A 25,690-nucleotide genomic window follows, 5' to 3' on the forward strand; every position below is an offset into this window, starting at 1 on the left:
CTCACTTCTGTTCTACAGAAAAATGGAAAGGAAGAGGAAGAGCTGGGTCACATTTCGATTCAGCTCGAAGACGGAGTAGAGCTGTCCTTTATCATATCTCTGGACACCTACAAAGGAGAGAGAAGAACAAATTAAAAATTAATAATGTAGGTGTAAATTTTTTTTAATGTACTCTTTGTACTGTTCTTTTTTTGGAAAAGAAAAAAAAGTGCTGTAAAAGGTCAGTAGTTACCTTTGAAATGTCCTAATCATATTATAACAAGAGGAGTAAAGCAAACTTAAGTGCAGTTCTACGTACTACTGTACTTTTTACACTTCATATAACAAGACAGTGTATCTAGCTATACTGTAAATAGACATTCATTTACCTCAGGAAAATCCCATTATTAAATTTCTCAGAACTGTTTCTCAGAAAAAGTTTTTCTTAAAATCTCAGAACAGTATTTAGTTATTTGTTGTTTTTCACTAGCATCAAAAAAAACTCTACTTCAAGTTAGGGCCTATATTCTCATATGTTTATACAAAAATTTAAAATGTAAGTAAAAAGACAGAATGTGTCAAGGAATTCCAAGTTAAAAAGAGAGGACTGAGATGCTGAGAGACATGTGGTCACAAAGCAGACCAGAAAAATACAGTCTCCTGACTCCATTTGCTGGTGATCCCATGGTCTCTGAACTAGAGAGAAAAATATTTATTAAACACCTTCGAAAATCCGTGATAGTGCCACAAGAAAGAAATGGTCTCCTTTTTTTCTCCTGGAAAAAGTAGATAAAGGGTGTGTATCATGAACACCCTGAAAATCTAGTTGTTCCACCACCTTTTATTGGTCACCAAAATTAAGCAGCAGTACAGACACATTGCTCTAGACATTACTACATTAGAAATTAATAGCAGAAAAATCTTGGCTGGACTAAGAACATGAGAATACATAGCTGGTGTATGTCTCAGAGGGCATACAGTCACTTTCATTGAGTGTAAACTGTAAATGATAAAAAAATGTTAATTATTTAAAAAATTTTAAAGAAAAAAAGATTAATGTTGAAAAGAAGTTTTAAAATGTTAATATTTTTAGAATGTTAAAAATGTTTTAAAATATTAAATGTTAAAGAAGTGTAAAAATTTAACAACAAAAAGCTGCAGAATATTTTCCAATGATATTTTGATAGTGCAGCAATATTTTTAGGAATGTGACTTTTAAATATCCTTTGATGACTTTCCTGTACTGTCAAAATCTTTGTGCAGCTGATATTATACTGGTTTAAAATGTGTGTATTAAGCACTCATTTACTTCATTTAGTGAATTTATTTTTAAGGGTTTGAATTCAAATTCATAATAGGAACATTTTCTTCTTTGTGATTAAGAATGGACCAATGGTAACAAGAATTCAGTCCCCCAGCTTCATGAATGAGAACCAACAATGGAGAAGGCAAGGATATCAGTATTTCAAAAGAATTGCACAGACAGAAAGGCTATGACAGACAACGCAAATGTAATTAAGTCTGGAGTCATGCAGTTGTCTTTTTTATATTCATAGTTAGTAACTTTGAGATCAGAAGCAATCATAGCTTGCTGAATACACAATATTGTTTTGTGAGGCTCTTCATTACTGGCACAGCATTAACTGGGGGCACAAAGACAGTGAGCAAGATTTTTGTTAGTAAATAACACAAGACAGTTCATGAACTACATGCTGCTTTCCAGCAGGGCAAGTGGTTTTGTTAAACTCTGGAGGATGAAAGCTAAGTATTTATAAAACTTGTTTGTTGCACTGAAGTCTTTTATGCAGAGACCTTTGTTAGATGATAAAGACTCAAGGTTCAGGACAAAGCTAGGCATTATCTAACGGTGAAGGCAGTCAGTTCTGGAGCCATATTATGGTGGGTCTACATCAGTATTTTGGTTTAGATCAGAGTGGAATTTTCAAAAGAATTCTTACTAATTGTGCTTTGGTTCATAGCAGTCTCAGGGCATGTGAACTGGATACCTTGATATGAAACTAAACCAGGACTCTCCAACTAGCTGTCCAATCCACAGGACCAGGCTAGACCTAGTCTGAAACAACCTCTCCACAGCTCTGAAAATAAACATAAGAAGGATATTTTGTCTTCAGCAATTTCTATTACATTCCATAGGTTTATTCCCATTTTGCAGTATTATGTCCTTATGTACGCAAAGCTTTAGCTTGTCTGGCAGAAAATCATTGCTTTTTAGTCAGAATTCACCCAACAGAGGAAGAAATAGTTTGCAAGATTCCATCCCCTTCTGATTCTATTTATTCCATTCCTCATTAATCTTCTTTCTGCCCCAACATTCACAAAAGCTATTCCATCATCAGAACCATGTATCTAAATAAATGTGAGGACTGTGTTAGCAACAAAGAGATCTTGTTAAAAATGTTAGTATAGAGACAAGACAAGAAAAAATATTGTAAAATATGCTTCTCTAGGGAGATTGTGAATTAATCTAAATCTAATCTAAACCCGCAACAGAACTAGTGATATAATGTTCAAGTCATTTGAATTGGAACCTATATCTGTTCTTTCTAAGAAAATATTTTAATTTGTTCAGGATATTTTCTTCAACATGTTTTGCCACTTTTCTTTTTTGAATCTTTTGAAAACAGCAGATACATTTTCTAATTTATTTTTAATCTTTATTTTACAGGTAAATTCTCAGTATTTCATACCAATGTAGCTTTTAGATGATGTATGAATTCTATGACGCATTTTAATTGTGAGATTAGAAGACTACTCTTTGATTCAGATTTTCAAGATGAAAAAATCCCACTAACAGTGAAGAATAATCTGTCTTTCAGCATTTGTAATATTTGTTTTTAGCAAAAAATCCTTCCAAAAATAGGACAAACTCAAAGAATGTGCATAAGTTTAAAATAATATGTAAATATGTTTGTGTTTTTGAAAGATATGTTACAATTTTAATTCTTGCCTGAAATTGACTGTCATATTTCTTTGTAATTTTGGAAAAAAAAAAAAAAGCTATATTAGAAGAAATGTCTGTGTGATCAAATTAATGTTTTGTCTCATTACATTTTTTCTCTTTTCAGAATGTTTTTGTAGATAAACCAGCATTTCCAGAATACAAAGTTTCAGATGCAAAAAAATCCAAATTCATATTGTTGCATTTTAGCACTTTTAAAGCTGGCTGGGACTGGCTTATTTTACTGGCAACGTTTTATGTTGCTGTGACTGTACCTTATAATGTTTGCTTTATTGGCCATGATGAGCTGTCTACAACTCGAAGCACAACTGTCAGTGACATTGCAGTGGAAATTCTTTTTATCATTGGTAAGATATCTCTGGAGTTTGTTTGGGGTCTTTTTTTTTAAGGTTTTCACAAAACATATGATGTAGAAAAGGGGAAATCATATGTTTTCATGATTTTAAAGAAAATAAATTTTAGTTGTATAGTTTGAGATTTTACTTGAACTTTTGATCTATTTTTATATTTATTTACATTGAAATGCTTCAGGTAGTCCTGCTATTTCTCAAAAGGGAGTTTGAACTTAAGGTTGAAAATCTTTTTTCTTTTTTTTTTTCTTTTTTTTTTTTTTCTTTTTTACCCTGGGGATGCTTAAAACCTTCCCAATTCCTTACAATAGTGTTGTTCGTAACATTTTTTCTTATTTACCTTTTATAAACACTTAGAAGACCCACAGACCACAAGTTGAAAATCACTAGATTTTAAAAATTAATTTAATAAGATTAAAATTTATATTGCTGTAATGCTAATATACAATGTCTATATGTTATACTGACAACTGGGATAAAATTTAAGTGGTTGAAGCTTGGCATCTGTTCCTTTCTTTAAAGTTTTTATTTCAATGGTCTGTTTAATATTTATAACTTCAATGAATTAAAGGGAAAACACAGTGAAGTCTAATAGCAAATGAATTACAGCAAAGGTTTTTCTTTTCTTGTATTACCTTTTATTCCTTTCTTTACATATATAGAAAAGAATCACTGGCTAGGGTCACACAGCTTTTTTCCCAACGTTTTTATTGTTGTAACATCACTGTCTGCAGTCACACTGACCATCAGATCTTTTGATAATATGCATGTGAAGTTATTTTAAATAAATAAGCAAAGTTGAGTATGTGTTTCTTGAATGTGAAAAGACTTAGGGCAGGTTCTAACAGGGAAAGAAAATGAATAAAAGAATAAAATCACCCCAAGATTTTAAAATTCTTTTCAAATTTACTTTTCTTTTTCCTGAAAAAAAAAAAAAGTAATTATTCATTCATTAAAAGCAATGTTATGTCCTCTCTAGGAGAATTAAAGACTGAAACTCCTTAAACGCTAAGGAACAACTCTATATGTCTATAGTTTAACAGGAGATTTTCTTACAAAATAAAATATTAAACAAAAAAAAAAAAAGAAAACTTTATTCCATCTTTTTGATATGGTTACTGTAGACAATAAAACTAGCTTTCCTGCTACTGATGGAATATGCAGCTATCATGATAGGTAAGTATTTATATTTCCTCCTTTGGACATTGATTTGTCAGTGTGTTTAAGGTGTAATCTTCCTCTTTTATACTTACTATGACAACTCATCTGACTCTCGATCTCGCAAGTGATCCATATTGAATGGTACTGAGGCACTGCAGTAAGAAATCTGTGTTCTGCAATGCAGATAATAGAGGATAATTTTTTTTTCCTGTATGAAAGCAGCAAGGTCATGACTCTAGTCAGTCATAAGTGACTCCATTTTAAGGAATACAAAATGAATTCCACTTGATCTACCTGGGAGTCTCTGTGTTTATGAAAACAGTAGACTCAAAGTTAAGATACTTTGATAATGGTTGTATCCTTCACCTCACACAGGTGTAGATAACTGGCTTGTGTTATGAATGTCTTTATTAGAATCTGAGCACAAGAGAGCTGGGACTATCTGATTTATCTGCTGTAGTTTTCATTTGTAGCAAGACAGATGGCATACTGCTCAGTGCTACTTTTCTGTTTATATCCTTTACTGGAAATACAGAATTCTTATACTAGTATAAGTCAAAAGCAATGGTATTTCTATGACCAATAGAGTAACTGGGTAAAAATCATCATCATAATAATAAAAGCAAGATTCTCAGTCAATTTTATTTGATATTTTCTGGTTAGATCTTTAGCTTTATCATCCAGGAAATAAAACTGTGGATTGAAGCAAATATATTCAAAGAAAATTGTTTAAAATCTTAGAGAATACTTCTTTACATAGTTAATATTACTGGTAACCACAAATACTGAACTGTAACATACCATTTTTTCTCCCCAGTTTCATTAACAGCTTGATTTTTCCCAAATTAATTGCTTCTCAACTTTTTTCTGTTTTTAATTTGTGGCTCTGGGGAAAGGTTTATATAGCATTTTCAGGACAGTCGCATGCTGCATATAAATCTCTGCACTAAATTTAAAGAAAAATAGTATGTTTATAGTCACCTCTTAATGGTCCCTTGTCCATTAAAATGTTGGATGAATGTCTCAGAACATGTGTTACCATAATGAAAATAGTAAAATTGACAACATGCATAAAATTAAGCATAAGTTTGAGGGCACTGTTACACCAGGGCTCTGCCAAGCACCTCTTTGATGAGTGATCTGTGCACTCTGAGAAAAGCCAGTGAGAAGTCATAGTATTTTGTATGGTGCTATGTTTTGGATTTGTGATGAAAACATAGATAACACATCAATGATTTAGTTATTGATGAGCAGTGCTTACAATGAGTCAAGAACTTTTCAGCTTCTTATGCTGTCATGCCAGTGAGGATACTGGGGGTGCACAAGAAGCTGGGAAGGGACACAACTAGGAGAGCTGACCCAAACTGATCAAAGCGTTATTCTGTACCCCACGTCATCATGCTCAGCAAGAAAAATTGGGGGGGAGGGGGCATGGTTGCCATTGCTCAGCATCTACCCAATTATCAGTCATCTGGTAATAAGCAATTGTGTTTTGAATCACTGTTTTTCCTTGGTTTTGTTATTCTTTACCTTCCCTCCCCTCTCCTCCACCCTCCTTTTAAGTTATTAAACTGTCTTTATCTCAGCCTACAAGTTTTCAATTTTTGACCATTTGATTCTCTTCCCTATCCCATGGGAAGTGGGGGAAGCAAACGGGTGTTTGTGTGATGCTTAGCTGCCTACCAGGGTTAAACCACAGCAACTGTTTTTCTGAAGTGCCTCACAACTAAATATAGCTGCTTCACACACATTGAATTTAGTGAAAAGTTAAGTCATTTGATTGATGTTCTTTTATTCCTTGAAGTTGCTTCTTTCTACCATATTTCTTCAAGTCCTATTAAGAAAATTGCCCACGTAGAAACTTTTGCACTTCAGCAATCACAAATACAAGCTTTTTTAAAAGCAGAGCTAGCAGCACATATTTCAGATATATTTTTAGTTCTTTGTTTTTATTTCAAGTCTCCAAATTCTGTATCTTCCTTGGGAAAAAAAAAAAAAAGAAAAAAAAAAGAAAAAAAAAGTCAGTATAGTATATTTCAGTTACTCGGTGTGTTCATGGATTGAGTCTGTTTTTAAAGGCAGAGTATAGTTTGTTTATAATAAATAAATAAATAAATACACAAAAGTCTTTCCAAGTCCAAGTTCCAATATCAGCTACTGTAGAAGTGAGATTACATAATCTCTGTTAAACATCCTCATAGTTAAGGAGACCAACTTAAAAAGGTAAACTCAAAGGACTAAAAATCAAGGAAGGAGATAAAGGAGTATTACTCTTTTTATTATTTAAGTCTGTGGTCTTCCTATCTGTTTCATGATATTGGGATTTGAGCTCACGGTCTCTTAGTATGGTAAAACATTGCCATTAAAACCCCCATTTTAATTTTTGTGTGCCAACCATTCTGTATGCCTACAGCATGCCTCCAGTAATGAGTACAGCAGCCTGTAACTATGGTGTTGGGTTGAACATACCATGGCAAAGCATTGGTATATATTGGTATATTCACTGTCTATACATTGTACTCCTGGAGGAATGACTTTTGTTTCCACAGCATCCATTCAAAGCACTAATGCTTTCAGATTTTTGTGTTAATGGATAATTTACCTAAGTAAAACAGTATTTCCACTTGATCATGACCTCAGTATCCCATTGCCTTCTGTTGCAAGAACAAGTAGTGAGGAAGAGCAGATCAGTGTGTAAGATACAGATGGTTTTGGTTTTGGGAACCAGTTCTTGCCAGAGAACAGATCTTGATCCATTAAAATTAGTAAACATTTTGTCAGTTTGTCAGACTGTACTGGAGCAAGGTTGAGAACATATGTCAGAATACTGCCTTGGAGGAGGGAACGTCACTCCTCGTGTTCTGTACAGTGATCAGCATTTTGGTGTACCATAGTGAACAAACTCCTTTTGTAGGAGAAATTTGACTAGTAAAACAGCTTAGTATATTCAGTGATGAGTGTAATACAGCAAAACCTGTTAATTATATCGATCCCACATTAGCAGAAGCTTTTTTTTTTTTTTCAGAAGTCAATTATAGTACATGAATGTGATTTCCCTGTGATGAGCATTTTGAGAATTTGTAGCTCTAAACTATGCTTCCAATATTCATCTTAACAATAGCTGTCCAACTAAATCCATGAAATCTCTAAAAAGGTCTTTGAGTAGAGGTGTAACATGTGCCTGATATGAAGTTTTCATCCTCTGTGAATGCCCACACAAACTTGACTGACCTGCTTCCTAAATAGTCTGGAGTGCTAATTACCAGGAGAAAACTTTACTGGGGGCTGCATGCAAAGAGAAGTAGGAGGAAGAGGTATAATCGTTAGCAATATTTTGCCATTTTAAATGTACTGTTGCTTAAGGACTAAATCTAACCTTTTTATGTAATTTTATTTAATGATTATGCTCCTCAATGTGGTATGATGTTGACTTTTGATATTACTCTTAAGATTAAAAATCCATTGGAACCTACTGTTTGTATCTTGGGATACTTAATTTCTTTAATTTCTAGCAGTGTAAAAATTAGGGTGGCTTCTTCCTTATCATTGTAACATATGTCATCACAATACAGCTGAGATTTCAGTTTTGTATAGTTTTATATGACCTTTCAGTTCATAAAGATTCTCCTAAGAAAGAAAAATATGACCATCTTGTTCAATCTTGAATATAAGGTATTAATTTCATCCAGGTATTAACTCCAATACACTATGTTTTTTGGCTGTCATGTTTTCCTGATAGCATCTGCTCTTGTTCAAAGACCTCGGAGGAAAGAGAATCCACAACTTATCTATGACATGGCTTTCTTTTCTCTTTTTTTTTTCTTTTTTCTTTTTAATTATTTGTAGTTTTCTTTTTCATCAATCTGCAGAATTGACATTTTGCTAAGCCTTTGGGATTGCTGTTTTAAAATGTTTCTACCCTCTGACTCTTAGGTAGGATACATTGGATGGTAATTTAGCATCTGATATGATACAAGCATATTTTGCTGCTCCATTCCAAAATTAGATAAATTAGAAAATAAGTATTTGTTGAATATATGTTTTTTTCTGCAAAATTATTAACAGTCTCTCTCTTGATCAGGTAGCACTAATATAATGGAACTGAAGTTCAGTCGTGTGTACCAATGATTTATTTCTCTTTCCCCAAAATGTCTAGATTTTCATGTCATGATTTCTGTATTTTATGTTGATTGTTACTTAGTATATGTTCCGCTCTTGCTATAACTTCCTTAAAAAATAAATAAAATAATAATAATAATAATAATAATAATAATAATAATAATAATAATTCAGCAGCTACAGTGGGTTGTTTTAAAGACATTATTTTTGGGAGCGCATCACAGAATCATAGAATCACAGAATAGTTGAGTTTGTATTGGAAGGGACCTCCAGGGATCATCTAATCCAACCCTGCTCAAGCAGGGTCACGTAGAGCATGTTACACAGGATTGCATCCAGACAGGTTTTGAATAGCTCCAAAGAATAACTCCACAACCTCTCTGAACAGCCTGTTCCAATGCTCTGTCACCCAAAACGTAAAGAAGTTCTTCCTCATATAGTGATGAAACCTCCTGTTGTTCAATTTATACCCATTACCCCTTGTTTTATCACTGGCCACCACCAAGAAGAGTTTGGCCCCATCTTCTTTACATTGTCCCCTCAGGTATTTGTAGAGGTATCTATGTTTAATATTTAATCCCTGTATTTTTTTTTTCTCATAAATTTTACCTGACTTCATAGTAGCCTGGATTTCCAAGCATCAGGTGTAAAATAAACATTATTTTCCTCTCCTACATAAAAAATATTATCTCCCTCAGATTAACTTCTTAGCACCTAAAAGAAAATTGTCAAACTAATTGTGGTAATAAATGTTTGAAGGAACATTATGAGCTGAAAGATTACTCTTTCATTTAAATAAGTTGAAACTAGCAAATTAACTAGGAATATTTAGTTTTACAAAAGCAGTAGAAAAGAAAAAAAGTAGAGTTTATACAGGAACAAATAAATTGTTCTTAATCAATATAGCACTAATATTTCCTGGAACCTTCCCTGAAAACTCTCTGGCCAGATTCTGATACCATATATAATTAAATAACACCAGGTCAAATAATCAGATAGATCAAAGATCTTGGGCTTTGGGGAAAGTATAGCTAGCTAAAAACAATCAATATAAAATCACATAAAGGAATATGAGAAAAAATAAAATAAATAAGGAAAGAGCCATTAGTAACATGTAGGAGAGGGAGGAGGTGTAGGAAACTGTCTACTCTGAAAATCAATGGGGTTAATATGCCTAAATTATCTAGGTCTCAAGCACAGGATTGAATTACTATAGTCTAATGAGAATTCATGCATCACCCAGTTCCCTGGTTACTGCTTATATGTATCCTACTTGCCCTAAAGTGCAGAATTTTTCAATTTCAGTTATTTCACAGTAAAAGAGAGGTAAAATGAGTTATATTGCCTAGAATTTGCTGCAATCAAAAAGTGTGCCACAGGCAGTTATTGAATCAGCTGACTAATCCTGAATTGTTATTCTGCTGTAACTTGATCATATATCTAATCCCAGCAGGATTTATTTTAAAATATAAAGCTTAAAGAGAAAACAAATAATGTGGGCAGAGGAAAATCAGCTGGTTCAGGTAAAATAATCCTGTTTATGGGTGAAGAGGTTCATCTGGCGTGAAAATAAAGTTTTACTATTGGATTATCTATATTTTATTTTATTGTATTGTATTTTTTTAGATTAGATCATTTTAGATTTTTTAGGGATTAGAAATTGAGATTATACAAAACATATTTTAGAATTTCACTTCTGAAGTTGGAAAAGGGGAATTATTCTGGAAAACATCTTAAGGATTAATAAAATAGTTCTGTGAATATTATTTTATAGTTTTCACCTTTTTATATCATTTAGGATTGCAACCTGCATTATGCATTAAGTAGAACCTCTGTTTTCATGTAGTCTTTTTTCGTTTTGTTGAGTACCATTCTGTGTGATTCTGTGTGTGATTCTGTGTGATTCTGTACCAGTTTAAACTAGTATTTTTATACCAATGACTAAGTAGGAATGTGTGAATGTGATTGCAAAAGAAATCTGGAAGGGGACAGGATGGTAAAGCTTTTATTCAAGAACAGTCACCAAATGGTTCTGCCACCTTACTGACTTGCTTCAAGTTCCCAGCAAATGTACGCCCAAATATGAAATACATTGTCATTTCATAGGAACTGACCATTGCTGCATGAGCATGGACTTTCATGACTGCAGAATGAAATTCTTTACAAAAATATGGTCACTAACAGGAGAGTAAAGGCCATTAAAGCCTTCAAATAAGGAAAGATATAAGTTAAAGCTTTTCAGTTAGATCACTGTATTGGCTTTAGAAATTCTGAATGAAAATATTACAAAAGCATGTAGTCATGATGACTGCAAATTTGGAAGACAGTACAATAATGCTGTTTCATCTTTCTGCTGTTTCATCTTTCATTTACTGCTGTAGATACAGTGTGAGAATTTAATTGGAAGAAAATATAAATAGCAATGGTAGCTGCATGTGAATTAACATTTTTGAATGTTGGTACTTGGGGTGAGGGTGGGGGGGAGGAGGAGAGGGGAAGGAAGTATGTTTGGGCACATCTTGCCAGTAGTGGAAATAGTAGGCTATGAGAATCCATCCAGACTGAGCTAGTTAGGGATCCAACCAGAAGATAAATCAAGGTCAAGGTTTATGTTTGAGGTTGATCATACCAAAACTATACAAAAGGTTTTGTGAGATTTGTCAACCACTGGTTATCTTCTCTGTATGCATCTTACAGATTTAGTGGCTAACAGGGTTTCCGGTTTACCTTGTGCGGGGTTGGTTGAGGAAGGTGATCAGTCTGCAGGCTAGAACAAAGCAGGAGCAGGGCTGGAAAAGAGGAAAGGAGCTGAATAAACTGGCACTTGTGTTCAGTGGGTGTGAGGGGAAGAACTTCTGTTGTTGGACACAGGAACGGAGCAGTGGTAGAGGATATATGAGAAAGCAGCAGGCATGTGAAAGGAGACTGACGAGATGGGGAGGCAAGAGATTTGGCTAAGGAGCCTAAGCAGAGCAGTCTTTCTTTGGGTTATTGGCCATTGTTTTGCCGTTAAATTTTTCTTAATATGAAGTGGTTCTGCATAACTTGAGGGTAGAAATTAGAGCTGAAATAACTGAAAAATCTCTATTTATATATTCAGGGATGAGGCAGTGGGGTGATACGACTGATTGTTCAAAACCCATTTAAATTGGCAGTCTTGTGTTGTCCCTGTGGAGTGCTGCCAGGCCAAGTTCACATTTGTGTTTGACAGCAGTACAGTGACTTGTTGCTTTATGGACTGAAGCACTTTGTTTGTGTTAAGCTCACCAGCTCATCCACACAACAGCAATTGGGGCAGAAGCCAAAGTCTGCAACACAGGTCAGGATTGACTTAAAGAGTGTAGGTGTTTGTTTAATAAAGCACATGTATCTATTCTAAAACAAAGCAAAAATATGTGGAAGAAAAAGGCATCTTTTAGTGTAAACATGACTTAAAGGACATTCTTAAAGTCAAAAGGACAGTCTAGAGTCTATCTTGATATTTCATTTGTGTGAACTCTAGCTTTCTTGTAACTGAAACTGAATTATTTAACTTGAAATAAGAACCCATCCCTTTTCCTGATGAAGAAAAGAATAGAGAGGCTTCATCCTTTCTTCTCTCCTTACATCAAATATTTTAATATACAGATGTTTCATGTATTCAGAAGTTGTAACACAGTGAGTCAACCAATTATGATATTATTTGATGTCATTTCTGCTTTAGTTTTAAGTAACTTTTTAATGGTATTACCCATGTCAGTGACATTATTTATGTCCCTTGTTCTGTTTTCCTTAGCCCATGGCATGATCTATGTTGCATCCAACATCATTTAAAATGATGCTTTTTCCAACTTAAATGGAAAAATTTGGTGAGGTTACTTTGCTTCAGAAGTATATTTTTTTATACAGTAATAATACTTATTATATGATTTATTCATTGCTCTCAGAATCTTGAGAACTGATGAAATGGAAAAGGGATTGTAGTAGTTGTTCCAGTCTGAAACTAACACGTCAAATACAACCTTAAGTATGAAGCATGTACAGGCTGAATTTGGCTGTTACAGCATATTTAATGATAATATATTAAAACATACCTCATATAGAAAAGTTTTGAGACACTTACTGTCCAAAAGATATTACAGTCAGTTCATGTATGCTTTAACAACCAACTCAGAGATTAAATGTCCCTCTTGCCTGGTTTACTGCTGTAATCTTCTGTAAAATTTGTGCCCTTCCTCCTGTAGAAAAAAAAAAAAAAAAGCTTAAAGCCCACCTCATCTTAGGGCCTTTGGAACACCACTTCAGAAATTTCAGCACTGAAGAGGACTATTTTGATGATGTGAAGTCACCTGGAATCTCTGAGGCTTTACATTATTGATGCTTGTTTTGAATTTCACGCTGTGCTTTGATAGGTTAATGGCATCTGTAGGTGGAAGCTAGTGCACAGTAAGCTTCACAATGAAGTTATAACATATAAAATATTCCATGAGTATTCTCAGAATAGATTATTTTACAATTTGTTGATGTTTATTACTTGTTGTCTCAATTTGCTTACCATTCTCGTTGATCAAAGTTTTAATGATGAGAAAACATTTATTTAAAAAAGTAAAAAATTTTCATCTTCCACTCTTTAAACAGCAATCCCCAAAAGGCTGCAGAACATATAATTCCTAAAAATAATAACACCTTCCAGAATAAATACTCCTTTCTAAATTTGTGTTAAAGATTTTGTTGTGCTTTTATATATACTTTTTTTTTGGCTTAGGAGCACTTCCCCTCACCCTTCAGCTTTCTCGGTAATAGTTAAGCTGTAAATAATGTTGCCCAGACAAAGAAGCTGTTTACACCTAAGTGCAGCTCAGAAAACTGCCAGGAAATGAAAGATAGATCACACTCACCTACCTTCTTCTGTATTTTTATCTAATGAGTTGGATGTTGAAAGAAGCGCTTACCATTTTCTATTTGATTTTTTTATACATAAAAATTATCTGTGATTGTTGTGGTAAATTGCTTTGAAAAGAAGGCAGAAAGGGGTGCTGTGCAGAAAACCCTCTAATCTCTTCAGTCTTGAACAGTGAATTCCATATGTGAATTGATAAGCCTTTGGTGTACTGGATGGCTTAGGGGAGTTTAAAACAAGCATTTATCTCCTTCTCTTTTAAAGCTTTAGTTGCCTCAAAAATACTAATGTGCAATAAGTAAGCAAATCCTTTTCTTTAACCTTGATAACTACACACTGGAGGTTTTTGAGACAAACAAGGAGAAGTTTTACCACTTTTATGGGTTTCATGACACCAGTTGGAGAAAGTGCAGTATTTCTGTCTGTTGTGTTTTCCAAAACAGTAACCTGCATTGGGCTTTTTTTTTTTTTTTTTTTTTTTTCTGTTGAGGAATACTTTAACTCATGAAACAAACATCCTTATCTTTGTTTCTTACCTATATCAAGCAAATCTGCATGAAGTAGTTATGCACATTGTTGGTGCTACTATGCTGATTTGTGAACGTGAATAATATGCAACTAACTCTACTGAGCACCTGTGGAGTTGAGTGGATCCTCTTGTATATTATGAACCATATGAAACCATGCTAATTTCACATTTTAATACAACAGGTGGTTTCAAAACATTTTTGTAGCTTTATGAGTGCAAGGCCAGCATAAATTTTTTCTCTCTCTGATTTTATTTATATTTTCTGTTTACTATGAGGATTTTGTTGAATGAAAACACTGTTTCTTAAGACTTAATTATAGACTGAAAGATCTTGGTCCATGGAACCAGATAGTCTTATGTATGTGTCTAAGTCACTGTGTTAAGACTCTGCACTATGTCTTGAAAATTTTAAAGTGCCAACAGAGTTCCAAAACAATAAAAACTTCACTGAACATTTTATTATTTTAGGAGACTCACCTCTAATAAGTAGAAGTGAGGAATGGGAGAGATCAAACTGTCAGAAATATAGTTTGACCTGTTACAAAGAGTGTATAGGTTAACTAGTTAGTGTATGTCAGGTGATCTTAGCAAACAGTCTAGCCTCAAATTAAGGAAGACAGCATAAAATATTTCTGTCAGTGAAATATGGGAAGTAATTATCTTCCAGACCCAGATCTGGCAGTGGAACTGGGCAATGGATCAAAACACATGATAAAGAAATCTTTTTTCTGATACCTTAAAGGAATGATCTAGTGTGATCCTGTCTCTGTGCTAAGTCTCTGCTTGTCTCTTCTCTTTGCCCTCAGTAATGCAGTAATGGGGAAAAAAATGCTTGGTGGCTTCTTGCATATATTGGTAACATGCTCGAAAATATGAACTTACTTTGTGCAGTCTTAGTGTAGGCTACATAAAGAACATGTAGAGAAAGTCCAAATACCTCTTTTTTCCCAAAAAAGTTATGAAGAGAAAGGAAAGAAAAAGTAACTCAATGCTGCAAAAGCTAATCATGATAATCAGACATGCCTTTCTTCTCCCTAGCACATCTGCATACGTGTATACATCCGTCTCATGTGCCTAAGTTACATGAGTACATAAGCGTTTCATACATTAATGTAACAATATCTTTAGTATGATGCCGTGTTTGTTTTACATTGTTAGGGCATTTAACTTGAATCCAACTGATCCAAGTTCATCACATCATTTACTTGGCCATGTTTAATTTCCAAAATGAATACATGAATTTAACTGATGTAATAGTGTATCCAGTATATCCTATTTTGACTAATTTGTCTATCAATGTGTAAAAACGTGCAAAGGTCAGTTCTTCTGTCCGTATTTTGGAGCAGAGTAAACCAACAATTGAATTTATAACATGAAGTAAAGTGAAGTCCAGATAATTTTCGTAATTCTCTTTCTCTCTTCTTCTATAAATACCTTTTCTGTCTTGTATTTTAAATGTATTTTGCCTATTACATAGTGATATTTGGCTGATTTTATGTTTGGATTTGTCTTGGTACACAGTCATCCATCTTTTCTATTAAAAACTATCATAACATTGAAAACTTAATCATCCAAGATAAATCGTCTAGAAACTGCTTTGTTTATAAACAAACCCATAGTAACATCATTTTAAAACTGAGCATCAAACCAGGTTTGGCTTTTGTTTTATGTGTTTAATATTCTGGATAACGCAAATCTTCAAATTACAATTATACAGGATGAAATAAATTGAGTTATAACCTCAGTGCGTATAAGTATGCTGCAGAAAACAACTAGCTGGATAATTTGTCAATAAGACATTTTTCTTAGTAAGAGACAGTGATGATTTCATGTCATTCATTAACTTATGGCATCAGTTATACTTTTACGTGTATTGTTATTGCTACACATTTAACATATGCAAGAAGGATCTGCTCCCTCAATTTATCTGAGATTAGCAAACCTATTGACTTCTGGATTATCACTTTTAGGGTTATTTTTTGTTTTTCCCCCTGAATTATTAAAATTATCCTGGCAAGTTTCCATTTCCTTAACATTTCTCCAATTTTATGAGGTTGTATTGAAAATTAATACTGGTGACTCAGTTTCAGACTTGTAATTTTGTTAACCGCTGATGTTTCCTGAATTTCAGTTGCATTTTCCATTTTACTTTGTATCTTACAGCTTTGTGGAAGCTTTTTTGTTTGCTCTATTGATTCGTTGGTTGTCATATGTTTCTTTTTTTGTTTTTTAAACTAGCAGGGCTTAATGAATTTCCTTAACGATCTGATTGTTAATTCATACTTAAAAATTGTTCAAATCATATATACTGATAAAACACTTGAAGTCTTAAAAAAATTCTTTTACACTTCCAAGTTCACATCATAGACTGTCATCTTTTCAAAGTGTACATGTATGATAAGATCATATTTTCCAGGTCCAGATGGTTACTGATTTTTAATCAAAAATAACTTTTTTTTTTTTACCCCATTTAAATAGATTGTAACGCTAATTTATCCCAAATTCATATAACATTTCTAATCTCATGTTAAGTGATTATTCTTTTAGAGGCTTTTAAGAATTGTATAGTTAAGAATGCTTTTATAGCTGGTATATATCTGCATCTAAAGGCGCCGATGGTGGTGTGTTTATTGTCCTACACAATATGAACATACATTTTTCAGTAACTGCCTCCCTATTTGTAGGCATAAATTGTCCTTGAAAACAAGAATACCTACATTGTTTGTGCCTGTATTTCACTGCCAAAATAGAAGCAAACACATGAAAATTGAAGACAGGATGAAATATATCTGAAAAACAACTTTTGCCATCAACATTAAAGAGCATAAAAACAACACACAAAACAACATATTGTTTTAGAACTGGAACTATTAACTTTTTTTTATTGTAAAATGGCAAAATATGTGTCAGAAGCATCCTGTCTTTATGCATGAGCAATATGTATATAAAATATATATATATATACATGTATGTATTTGGCAATGAAATTAATTAAATGTGCATTTTTCTCACTACATATTGAAAATGAAAATCCAACAGATATTTTATAGTGCTTCTCTGATTCTGTTTTGAAAAAAAAATAAGGAAAATTTCTAGGGTGATCAAACTAAAACTTAGTAGTTTGTTTTTTGTTTTTAAGAGTGAGGGTGGTGTTTTTTTCAGTTAAGAGGAAAAAATCACGTATACATAATTAAGTGTGATGTTTTATAGCAGCTACAAATTTCATCAGATCTTTTTGTGTTTCACAACATCATCTAACAATATAAATGCACAAAATGGATATCTCAAGGCAAATCTGACCAGAATTAAAAGAGATGATAAAACTGACACTTTAATAACGTTATACCAATATTTGGCAGTGCTTTAGATGAATTCATACCTTTTGCCCCAGAAATATAGAGGCCCTTGGCCCCAGTTCTTCATAGCTTCCATCATCACAATGTCCTAGCAGCACATCACAGCAAACTTGGAGTAAAGCATCTATATAAGTAAGCTAAAGGAAAAAAAAAATGATACTGCTGTTCTTAAGATGGATACACAGTCATAGATACTGAGTGATTGCATCTCCTGTTCAAACATGTATAAGAGTTAGTAATTCATTTCAGTGTCAGCAATTCCACTATTTTTAAAACAAAGTGTAAGAAACTTGTGAAGTTTGTGGGTGGATGAATTTCAGTTTCAAACTATTTTGAAGAAGAGTGTAAACTCTGTTATAGGACTTCAGCAGTATTTTCTGCATGGGCTGTATGGCTTCTCTATTTGAGTACTGTGTTCATAAGGTAGGAAAAGGTATTTCACTTTTAATGTTCTTTAAGCATGAAAAAGTTCTGAAATAAAATTCTTGAAATGAAAAAAATGCATTAATATATACTAGTAGCAGTTCATGTTCCCTCAATGAAGCAGCATTTTCAATTGAGATTGTTTTATGTTTAGTTAATTTACTCAGTTAAAATGAACCCATTCAGGTACTACTTCTCTTGCTCTCCTTTAAACTAGCTGTCCTCATTATACTAGCAACAATGTAGGAGATTATCATTTCCAAAGCCAACTTCAGAAGTAATGGCACAGAAAACAAAAACTACAATAAAAATAAAAAGAGAAAACATGGTAAGAAATGAAAAACAACGTCCCCGATGAATGGAAATTTCAAGAAGTAAGAAAAATGCCTAAGAATAACAAGAACAACACAACACAATTGATTTGAAAAAATCTGGCTCATTTAAACTGAGCTGCGTAATATTTAATTATTTCATTTACAGTGTGTGTGTGTTCTACATAAACACGTGTTTTGTTTTGTTTGTTTGTTTTTTAAATAAATCATAGGAAAAAAAACTTTTAATGCTCATTTTTGCATTTCACTGTCTGAGCAGAGTCTGTTCATTCATGCTTGCTGTTAGTTTTATTTTGACCAAATGAAAATTGCAGGATAAAATTATATCAGATACTCGATATTCATTTTCATGTATGTATAACAGGAAGAAATATTTTCAGGCATCATAAACTGCCCAGAAATCCAAGAGTAGATGAACCAACAGCCCTACTACTCCCCATTTCTTAGTTCTAACATGATGTGCAGTGTTTGTTACATTTTTTAATTACGAAGAGATAAATGTTGAGGTATACTTATAGTTTAGGACTTCACAGCTTTCTTTTTTTCAAGAATTTGCTGAATTGGAGCAGGTTTACCTGTGATGGATTTGTGAGGAAAGGAAATATCTGTATCCAAAGATAAAACAAATTTCTTATATAGACTGAACCAATTAAATACTTACATTCTGTGTTTATTTCCATTTACAAGGCATATATCTTCCTATTCCTTCACCTTCACTGGCGGGCAGGAGGCTGGATTTGGTTTGTAGGTTTTTCCATTTGGCACTTTTACCTCCCCTTCCCCAGAGGCTGTAAGAAACCTGTTTTTGGGGCAACAAACACTTCCCAAACACATGCACAGTCCTTGCTGTGCATAGTCAGGAACCAGCCTTCAGCAACAGCTGCCACCTCTGTGCAAGAGCGGCATGTAGAAGCAGCAGCTGCAGGCATATCTTGTGCATCATCTAACAGACAGAAAGAAATCAATGCTGCCATTGCTGCAAATGGTATAATGAATGCAGTTTCCTCCTCGTAACACTTTATAATATGCTACACAGATTACAAATTACACAGCTGACAAGTCTATTACACACCAAACTAATATCTAGAAAGCTGCCTCAAAGAAAGACCACTGGCTTTTGGGTTGCCAAGACCATCACCTTGAAGTTGTTTGTTTGTTTGTTTTAATTATTATTGTGAGAAAAAAAAAAAAAAAGAAAAAAAAAGACAATTACATTCTGAACGTCTTGCTGACACTTGGGATTTTTTTTTCTTTTTTTTTTTTTTAATGAGATGGTCTTCAACATGCGGTGTTAGAATTTGCAAGGCAGTGAACTAGTGATCTTGCTGTAAAACACCAACTTTTATGGTTCACTGCACTTCTTTCTGCCATTGTAAAAGTTATATAAGTAGTGCTCACAAATGTTGGTAGAAACTGGGTGCATAGCTTGAGGACAGATTATAGTCTTCATCTTGTAAGACATGAAAATAATTGAGACTGTTGTCAAGAGCTAAGCTTTTCTTTGAGTGTTAATGTGTTTTGGCAAGACATGTCAAAACTATATCTCATATTGAGAGGCACTCATCCTGGAACATTATATAGGAACATGTAAAGTGCACAAGCCATGAAGCAATTCATATCACTTTTGTGATCACCATCATAACCCAAAAGCCTTTTTTTTTTTTTTTTTCCAAATGGGTTCAGCACTTTTCTATTGAGAAACAAGTGGTTACCCTTGAGAATGACATTATTTATCATCTATGCTGGACAGTTATCACTAAAGGAAAGTTTCAAATTTGCATTTTAATTTAAGTAATTAATGTCTTGTGGTTTTATAGTTTTTTTGTTTGTTTGTTTTTTGTTTTTTTTTTGTTTGTTTTTTAAATCTTAAAACGATTATCAATAGGTTCTATGTACAACAGTCATATCTTCATTTTTCATAAAGAAAGCTATAGTTGGAAAGTACGTTATATGGTACTGTTTAAAGAAGAATGTATTTATTTTAATTCAAACTGCCTTTGAAATCAGCAAGTTTTAAATGTTTTGAATATTCTTTTTACTCTTGCAAAGAACAATTTTGTGCATCAATTGATTTAACTCTATGTATATGGATCTCTTACCAGCATATTTTATGGGTTTCTGTTTTAGATTCCGGTCTTTGCTATGCATAAAATAATACAATCAATGTTGTGGTGGGGATTGCTGTCCCGGAACAAAGAAATCACTGTCTCTAATTCTGTTCCTTTTTTGTCAAGCAGATATTATTTTAAATTTCCGAACAACATATGTCAGCAAGTCTGGCCAAGTTATATTTGAAGCAAGATCTATTTGTATACACTACGTGACTACCTGGTTTATCATTGATTTAATTGCTGCACTTCCTTTTGATCTTCTTTATGCTTTCAATGTCACTGTGGTAAGTACTAACCATAGTCTATTTTAACAGTGTTTTTTTTTTCAAAAGATGGTTTTGGTGTTTTGCTTTTGTTTTGTTTGTTTGGTTAATTTTTTGTTTGCTTTTTCAAATCTGGAAACTAAAACTGAATGAAGTAAAATACATTGGTGTCTTTTGCAGCTGTGTTGAGTATTTTTACTTTGAGCGTTAAAGGAAGAAATAGAATGTAATCTTACATGTTAATTAAAGGTGTTATGAGGTTGGGTGTCAATGTGGTCATTCATTAACATGAAAGCCATATATGTAAATATCTGATCCATTATCCTTAATTTGTATATAGTTGCACTTAGTTCATTATTGCTTACTCTACTCAAATATAATTCTCTGTGGCCTTTGCTTTCTTATGCTGTGTTCAATGATTGAATTTTTCAAGTTTCATAAGTGGTTATGGTGGTAATCATTGTTATGGCCGGTAGAATACATTCTTCACTCATATGGGAATCTTCTTTCTCTTTACTGACAGGCATTCTAATGCAAAAATTACAGCATGATAAATTTTAAGTATCATGCTAATTTATTTGTGTTCTAATATATATTAGGGTGATCATTAACTTTAGCTTTGGTTTCAATTCAGCTTTCTTATGTATTTAATTACAAAATGCTTAAGCCACTTTGAAAAATGTGTGGGTCCAATGTCTGTTGATTCCACCTAATGTCAGTTGTGTTGGGTTACATTTGCGTTGGTTAACTTATGCTAAGACAAAGGTTTTTCTTCTCATAGTCCTATTAACAGTAGTAGAGTAAGAATGTACTAATCAAAATTAAATAGAATTAGAAAGTTTAATATTGGAAAGATAGTGTTGGCAGAGATTTCTCAATTTTGTGGATTTTTCACATTAAGAGACTTAGGGTTTTAAGCTGTTTGCTTTCCAATACTCAGGATTTTGATCTTCACTGAACAGATGCACTCAATCTCATTTTCATTAAATGTGAGTTAGAGACATGTACATAGATGATAGGATAGACAAGTATCAGAAAGCAAAACGCTAGTCAGTAAAACTCCTGTGTAAGGTATCCTGTTTGTTTTTATTCATTTAGTTTCATTTCCTTCAGTGATCTCCCTTTTCACTCCATTTGTTATATTAAGAACTGTCAATCTTATGCTAGTAGCTTTTAAAAACAGGCAGTTAATAGAACCACATTCTTCAATTACTGTGTTGTTTGTTTTTTTTTGTTGTTGTTGTTTTGTTTGTTTGTTTGTTTAAACAGTGAGTAATCTATTTAAGTACACTACTGTCTCAGTTTGTCCCTTACATTAAAACTGAATAGCCACCATAAATATGTTGGTTTAACTTCTGTTATGATTTTTTCATTGGATGAACCATGTCTGATCTATTTCTTCTTTATTGTTGTTCAGGAACTGATATTCTTTCTGTAATAACTTACTGAAAATAAAGCATTATCTAATAATCATTTTTACAGTTTAAAAAGTCACAATATTACAAATGTTACTATAATATGATTAGCACATATCTGCTGTTTGTTATTTCTTTTAACTTTTTCTTCCCTAACAAGATCACTAATATGGTGACTAAGAATATCCAGAAACACTGATTAATTGTAGATCCTTCATGAGATGATTAAGGATAGATTCAGTCCTCAACACTTAACTCCTCAAGTAATAAACAATATATAGCCATGTTGATCTAGAAATGAGAATTGACTGACAGTTATAGCTCCCTGTATGCCCCAAGAGTTAAATGTCTCGTTAAAAGTTTTCCAAGGTACAGTGTTTCTTTCATTTGCTCTGGCCCAATTTCTGTAGCTAGCTGCTGTATAGTAATGACCAATACACAATAGTCAAGGGCCAACCCTTTATTCCCTCTGGCAATTGAGATGAAATCCAGAATGTAGAAGTCTGTACCCTGTATTCACCCTCACAGACTTAATTCTTTTGTTCTTTGTATGATTCCTCAAAGGGAACACAGTGCCTTACTATGTTGTATTTTCCATAGTGGTAAGACAAGGCAACAGTTAATATAATCCTCAAGATTGCAATGACTATCAACTGTTTCAAGAGTGGGGGGAGGTGTGAATCACATTCCACTGTTTTTAGACTTTATTGAGTTAATAAGCTATTTCCTCATGTCTGTTCTCAGATTTTCACTCCATCGACTCTCAGATGTTGCCTCAACAGAACGGTGAGAAGGGGCATCAGGGAGCATCTCACTCCTTTGCTGTTCAGGCCCCAGCAAAAAGGCCAACTCTTTAGGGATGCTCTAAATTCTGCAAGCTAGGTATAGTGCCATACATACATGGGTATGTATGGCACATATATATCATCCTCTGGTTGGAGATTTGTGTAGTTAGAGCGTGTGAAAAAGCTGTGGAGTCTCTTGCCATCTGTGGAGATATTTCAAAAGAAAAAGGTGAAACCATAAGAATTGGTCCTACTGCCTTTACACCTTGCAAGGATTCTGCACTATCACTAATGGATAAAAATTCAGCAATCTGAGACCTCAAGCATGTTTCTTCCTAACCTCAGTGCCTGCTGAGACCCTAGCTTCTCTCATCCTGGTATTCATCTGATGTAAGGGATCCCTTCATCCATGGAAATGTTCTGTGAAATGCTGCTGAAGTAAAAAACAGGCTGTTAAGCACTAGTCATCATGATTTAATTTGCTCATGTCTGAGTAACTATTGGTGGTATAGAGCCAGTAAAAAAAAAAAAAAAAAAAAGTCACTTTTGGAGGAAAGCCCGTTAACCAAGCAGACAAAAAGAATTAAAGATCACTGCCACTAAAACTTAAAATGTATCACATTTCCTTATTATTTCCTTTTTGTCATAGGACATGATGCTTCCAAGCAGAGAATTCCTTCACTACTTTTGTAGCAACTTTATTTCTCAGTACTTCTCAGTATCACAGAATGCTATGAATGAGTTTTTGTTGGTTTTAGATAAAATTCTGACTCTGTCACTTTGAAAGAAAAAGGTTAACCCAGCTAGTCTAAAATGATTAACCAAATGGAAAATTTAGTTGGCTTTATATCTGTGGGCAGAGCAAAATCTACACAGACACAAGTATGAGTGCTGACTCCTCACTTCGTCTTTCTAAATTTATGACAAAGAACAGAAAGCTGCCTGATGGCATTTGAGGTCTTTCAATGACAGATTAGACACAATAGAAGAAGAGTGTTTGGCATAACTAATGAGGAAATTCATTGCAATTATGTATGATTAATTACATCTGTGTTCAAATTTATGAGCAAATTATTTTGGAATGAGGCAGTCTTTGGGCCTTAAAATGAAATGTATCCACTTTAAAAAAAAAAAAAAATCGATATCTGATTTTCTATTTATATACCCAGCAGTATTTTGTAACCTAATAAAAATGGTAATGATTTAGTCACAGATAATAACTGACTGGGTGCACTTACAGTAACAGTACTTTTGATATTTCTTATTTATGAGAAACTGATTAAAAGAATAATTTCACCTCATCTGTCACTATTTGTTTGTGCTGTGGAGGAACATAAGCAATCATATAAAGATAAGGGCTCCATAGTGATGAACACAGCACATATATGCCATCTATATTTATATTTATATATTACTGCAACACCTGTGAGTGTCAGTCATGAACAGGGACCATTTCTGTTAAGAGCGCAACAAATAGAGCCATGTTTAGCTCAAACAAGCTTATGAGTGAGATAAAAAATGGAGACAGGAAAAAAAAAAAAGACTGGGAAATGTGTTGCCAGAGAAAAAGAGTCATTTGTTATGATGAACATGACATTCAATTAGAATAATTGTATTTTATTTGTAATATAATTATTTTAATACAAACAAGGCAATTCCATCGAATATTTTAGGGCCTTCTGCCCCAAACTGCAAATATTCTTGTGCTTAAGGACCCAGACATAACTAATTTCACTGACTTATAGTAATAGACAAAAGAATTGCAAGAAGAGAGGACCCTGTAATAGCTCGTGTGCTCTCATGTCAAATCTTATTCCTCACAGCTGTGAAATTCAAAGTAATTTAAACAAGTGTCATGTTTCTGTTTTTTTGTTTGTTTGTTTGTTTGTTTTTGTTTTCCCTACTATGTCTATGAGAAAAAATATAAAGGCTCTTGTGAAAAAAAAATATATATGGGCAGTGAATAGTACATGAAGGTCAGGAGAGAATTATTTCTGCACTATCAAAACTGTAGCAGAAACAAGAATGCTTGTCTTTTTTATTTATTTTTCCTTATAGTTTTCCCACCTAATCTCTTAATTTCTGGGGTTGGAATAAAATCAATGGTTCATTAAGCCTTCATGAATAAATTTAAAATACTCCATGTTACAAAGCTTATCAGGCAACTTGCACCCAGTTGTTAGAAAATGCACACCTATGAAATGAAGATTTCAGGTTATTAGTGTTGGTAATAGAAGCAGAAAGGTTTAACTTCAGGTTATTCTGGATTATCATAAACAAAAGATGTTGATCCAACAATGCTTTGAGACTTTCTTTTCAGAGAGCTCATTACATTGCTTTGGGAGTGCTATGAAAAGATATGTCAAGTTTGACACTATTTTTTTTTTTCAGTCTGTAGATGTATGTATCCTGTATTTGCCAAGTATCTAGTAAACCTTAATCCTAATGTCTCATTAATGAAGGAAAGAATGCTTGCTATTAACAAAAATTGTGCATATTTAGTTTTTGAAAAAATAAAAAATGTGTTGTATTCTAATCTGCATATTGTTTGCTAAAGCAGGTGAAGCATGAGCCAAGAATATTCCATGAAAAGCTGGGAGGTGCACAAGCTCTGGTGTGGATATAGGTTGGAGGATGCTCTGGATAGGATGGGATGGTTCAGGGACTTCTTGCTTTGTGTATTTCTGCATCTTCTCCGGGGCCAGAGCCCATAATCCTCATACACCTAGAGTTCTGAGAAATTTTTTTTTGCTTTTGAAACATACACTTGAAAGGCAATAGTCTTTTAGGTAAGGAATTTTCAAACTAGTATTAGAAGTTTTAATGCACTCTGTCTGACAGAGTCTTTTGGACTCTGAGTTAGTACAGTGCAGAAAAAGGAACCCAGGCCCCTGAACACAAGTTTAAATCTGAACAAAACATCTGAGTCTTCATTCACCTCTCTTGCTTCCTTACTCTGCAAAATATCTGCTTTGTGTTGTTGCCTCTTCCAGGTTTAATTATTAAGC

General features: G+C 33.5%; 1 protein-coding gene across 1 annotated transcript in view; it reads left to right on the forward strand.

Annotated features, from left to right (window-relative positions):
* KCNH8 (potassium voltage-gated channel subfamily H member 8) overlaps window positions 1–25,690 on the forward strand; it is a 185,284-nt gene that overhangs the window by 90,269 nt on the left and 69,325 nt on the right. The window contains exons 4-6 of the mRNA XM_035556484.1: window positions 19–146; window positions 3,066–3,306; window positions 20,346–20,503. Of these exons, the coding sequence (XP_035412377.1) occupies window positions 19–146; window positions 3,066–3,306; window positions 20,346–20,503 (527 nt within the window). The remainder of the gene's footprint in view (window positions 1–18; window positions 147–3,065; window positions 3,307–20,345; window positions 20,504–25,690) is intronic.

This window comes from Cygnus atratus, chromosome 2 (assembly GCF_013377495.2).
Source record: "Cygnus atratus isolate AKBS03 ecotype Queensland, Australia chromosome 2, CAtr_DNAZoo_HiC_assembly, whole genome shotgun sequence".
In the NCBI taxonomy this organism is placed as follows: Eukaryota; Metazoa; Chordata; class Aves; order Anseriformes; family Anatidae; genus Cygnus; species Cygnus atratus.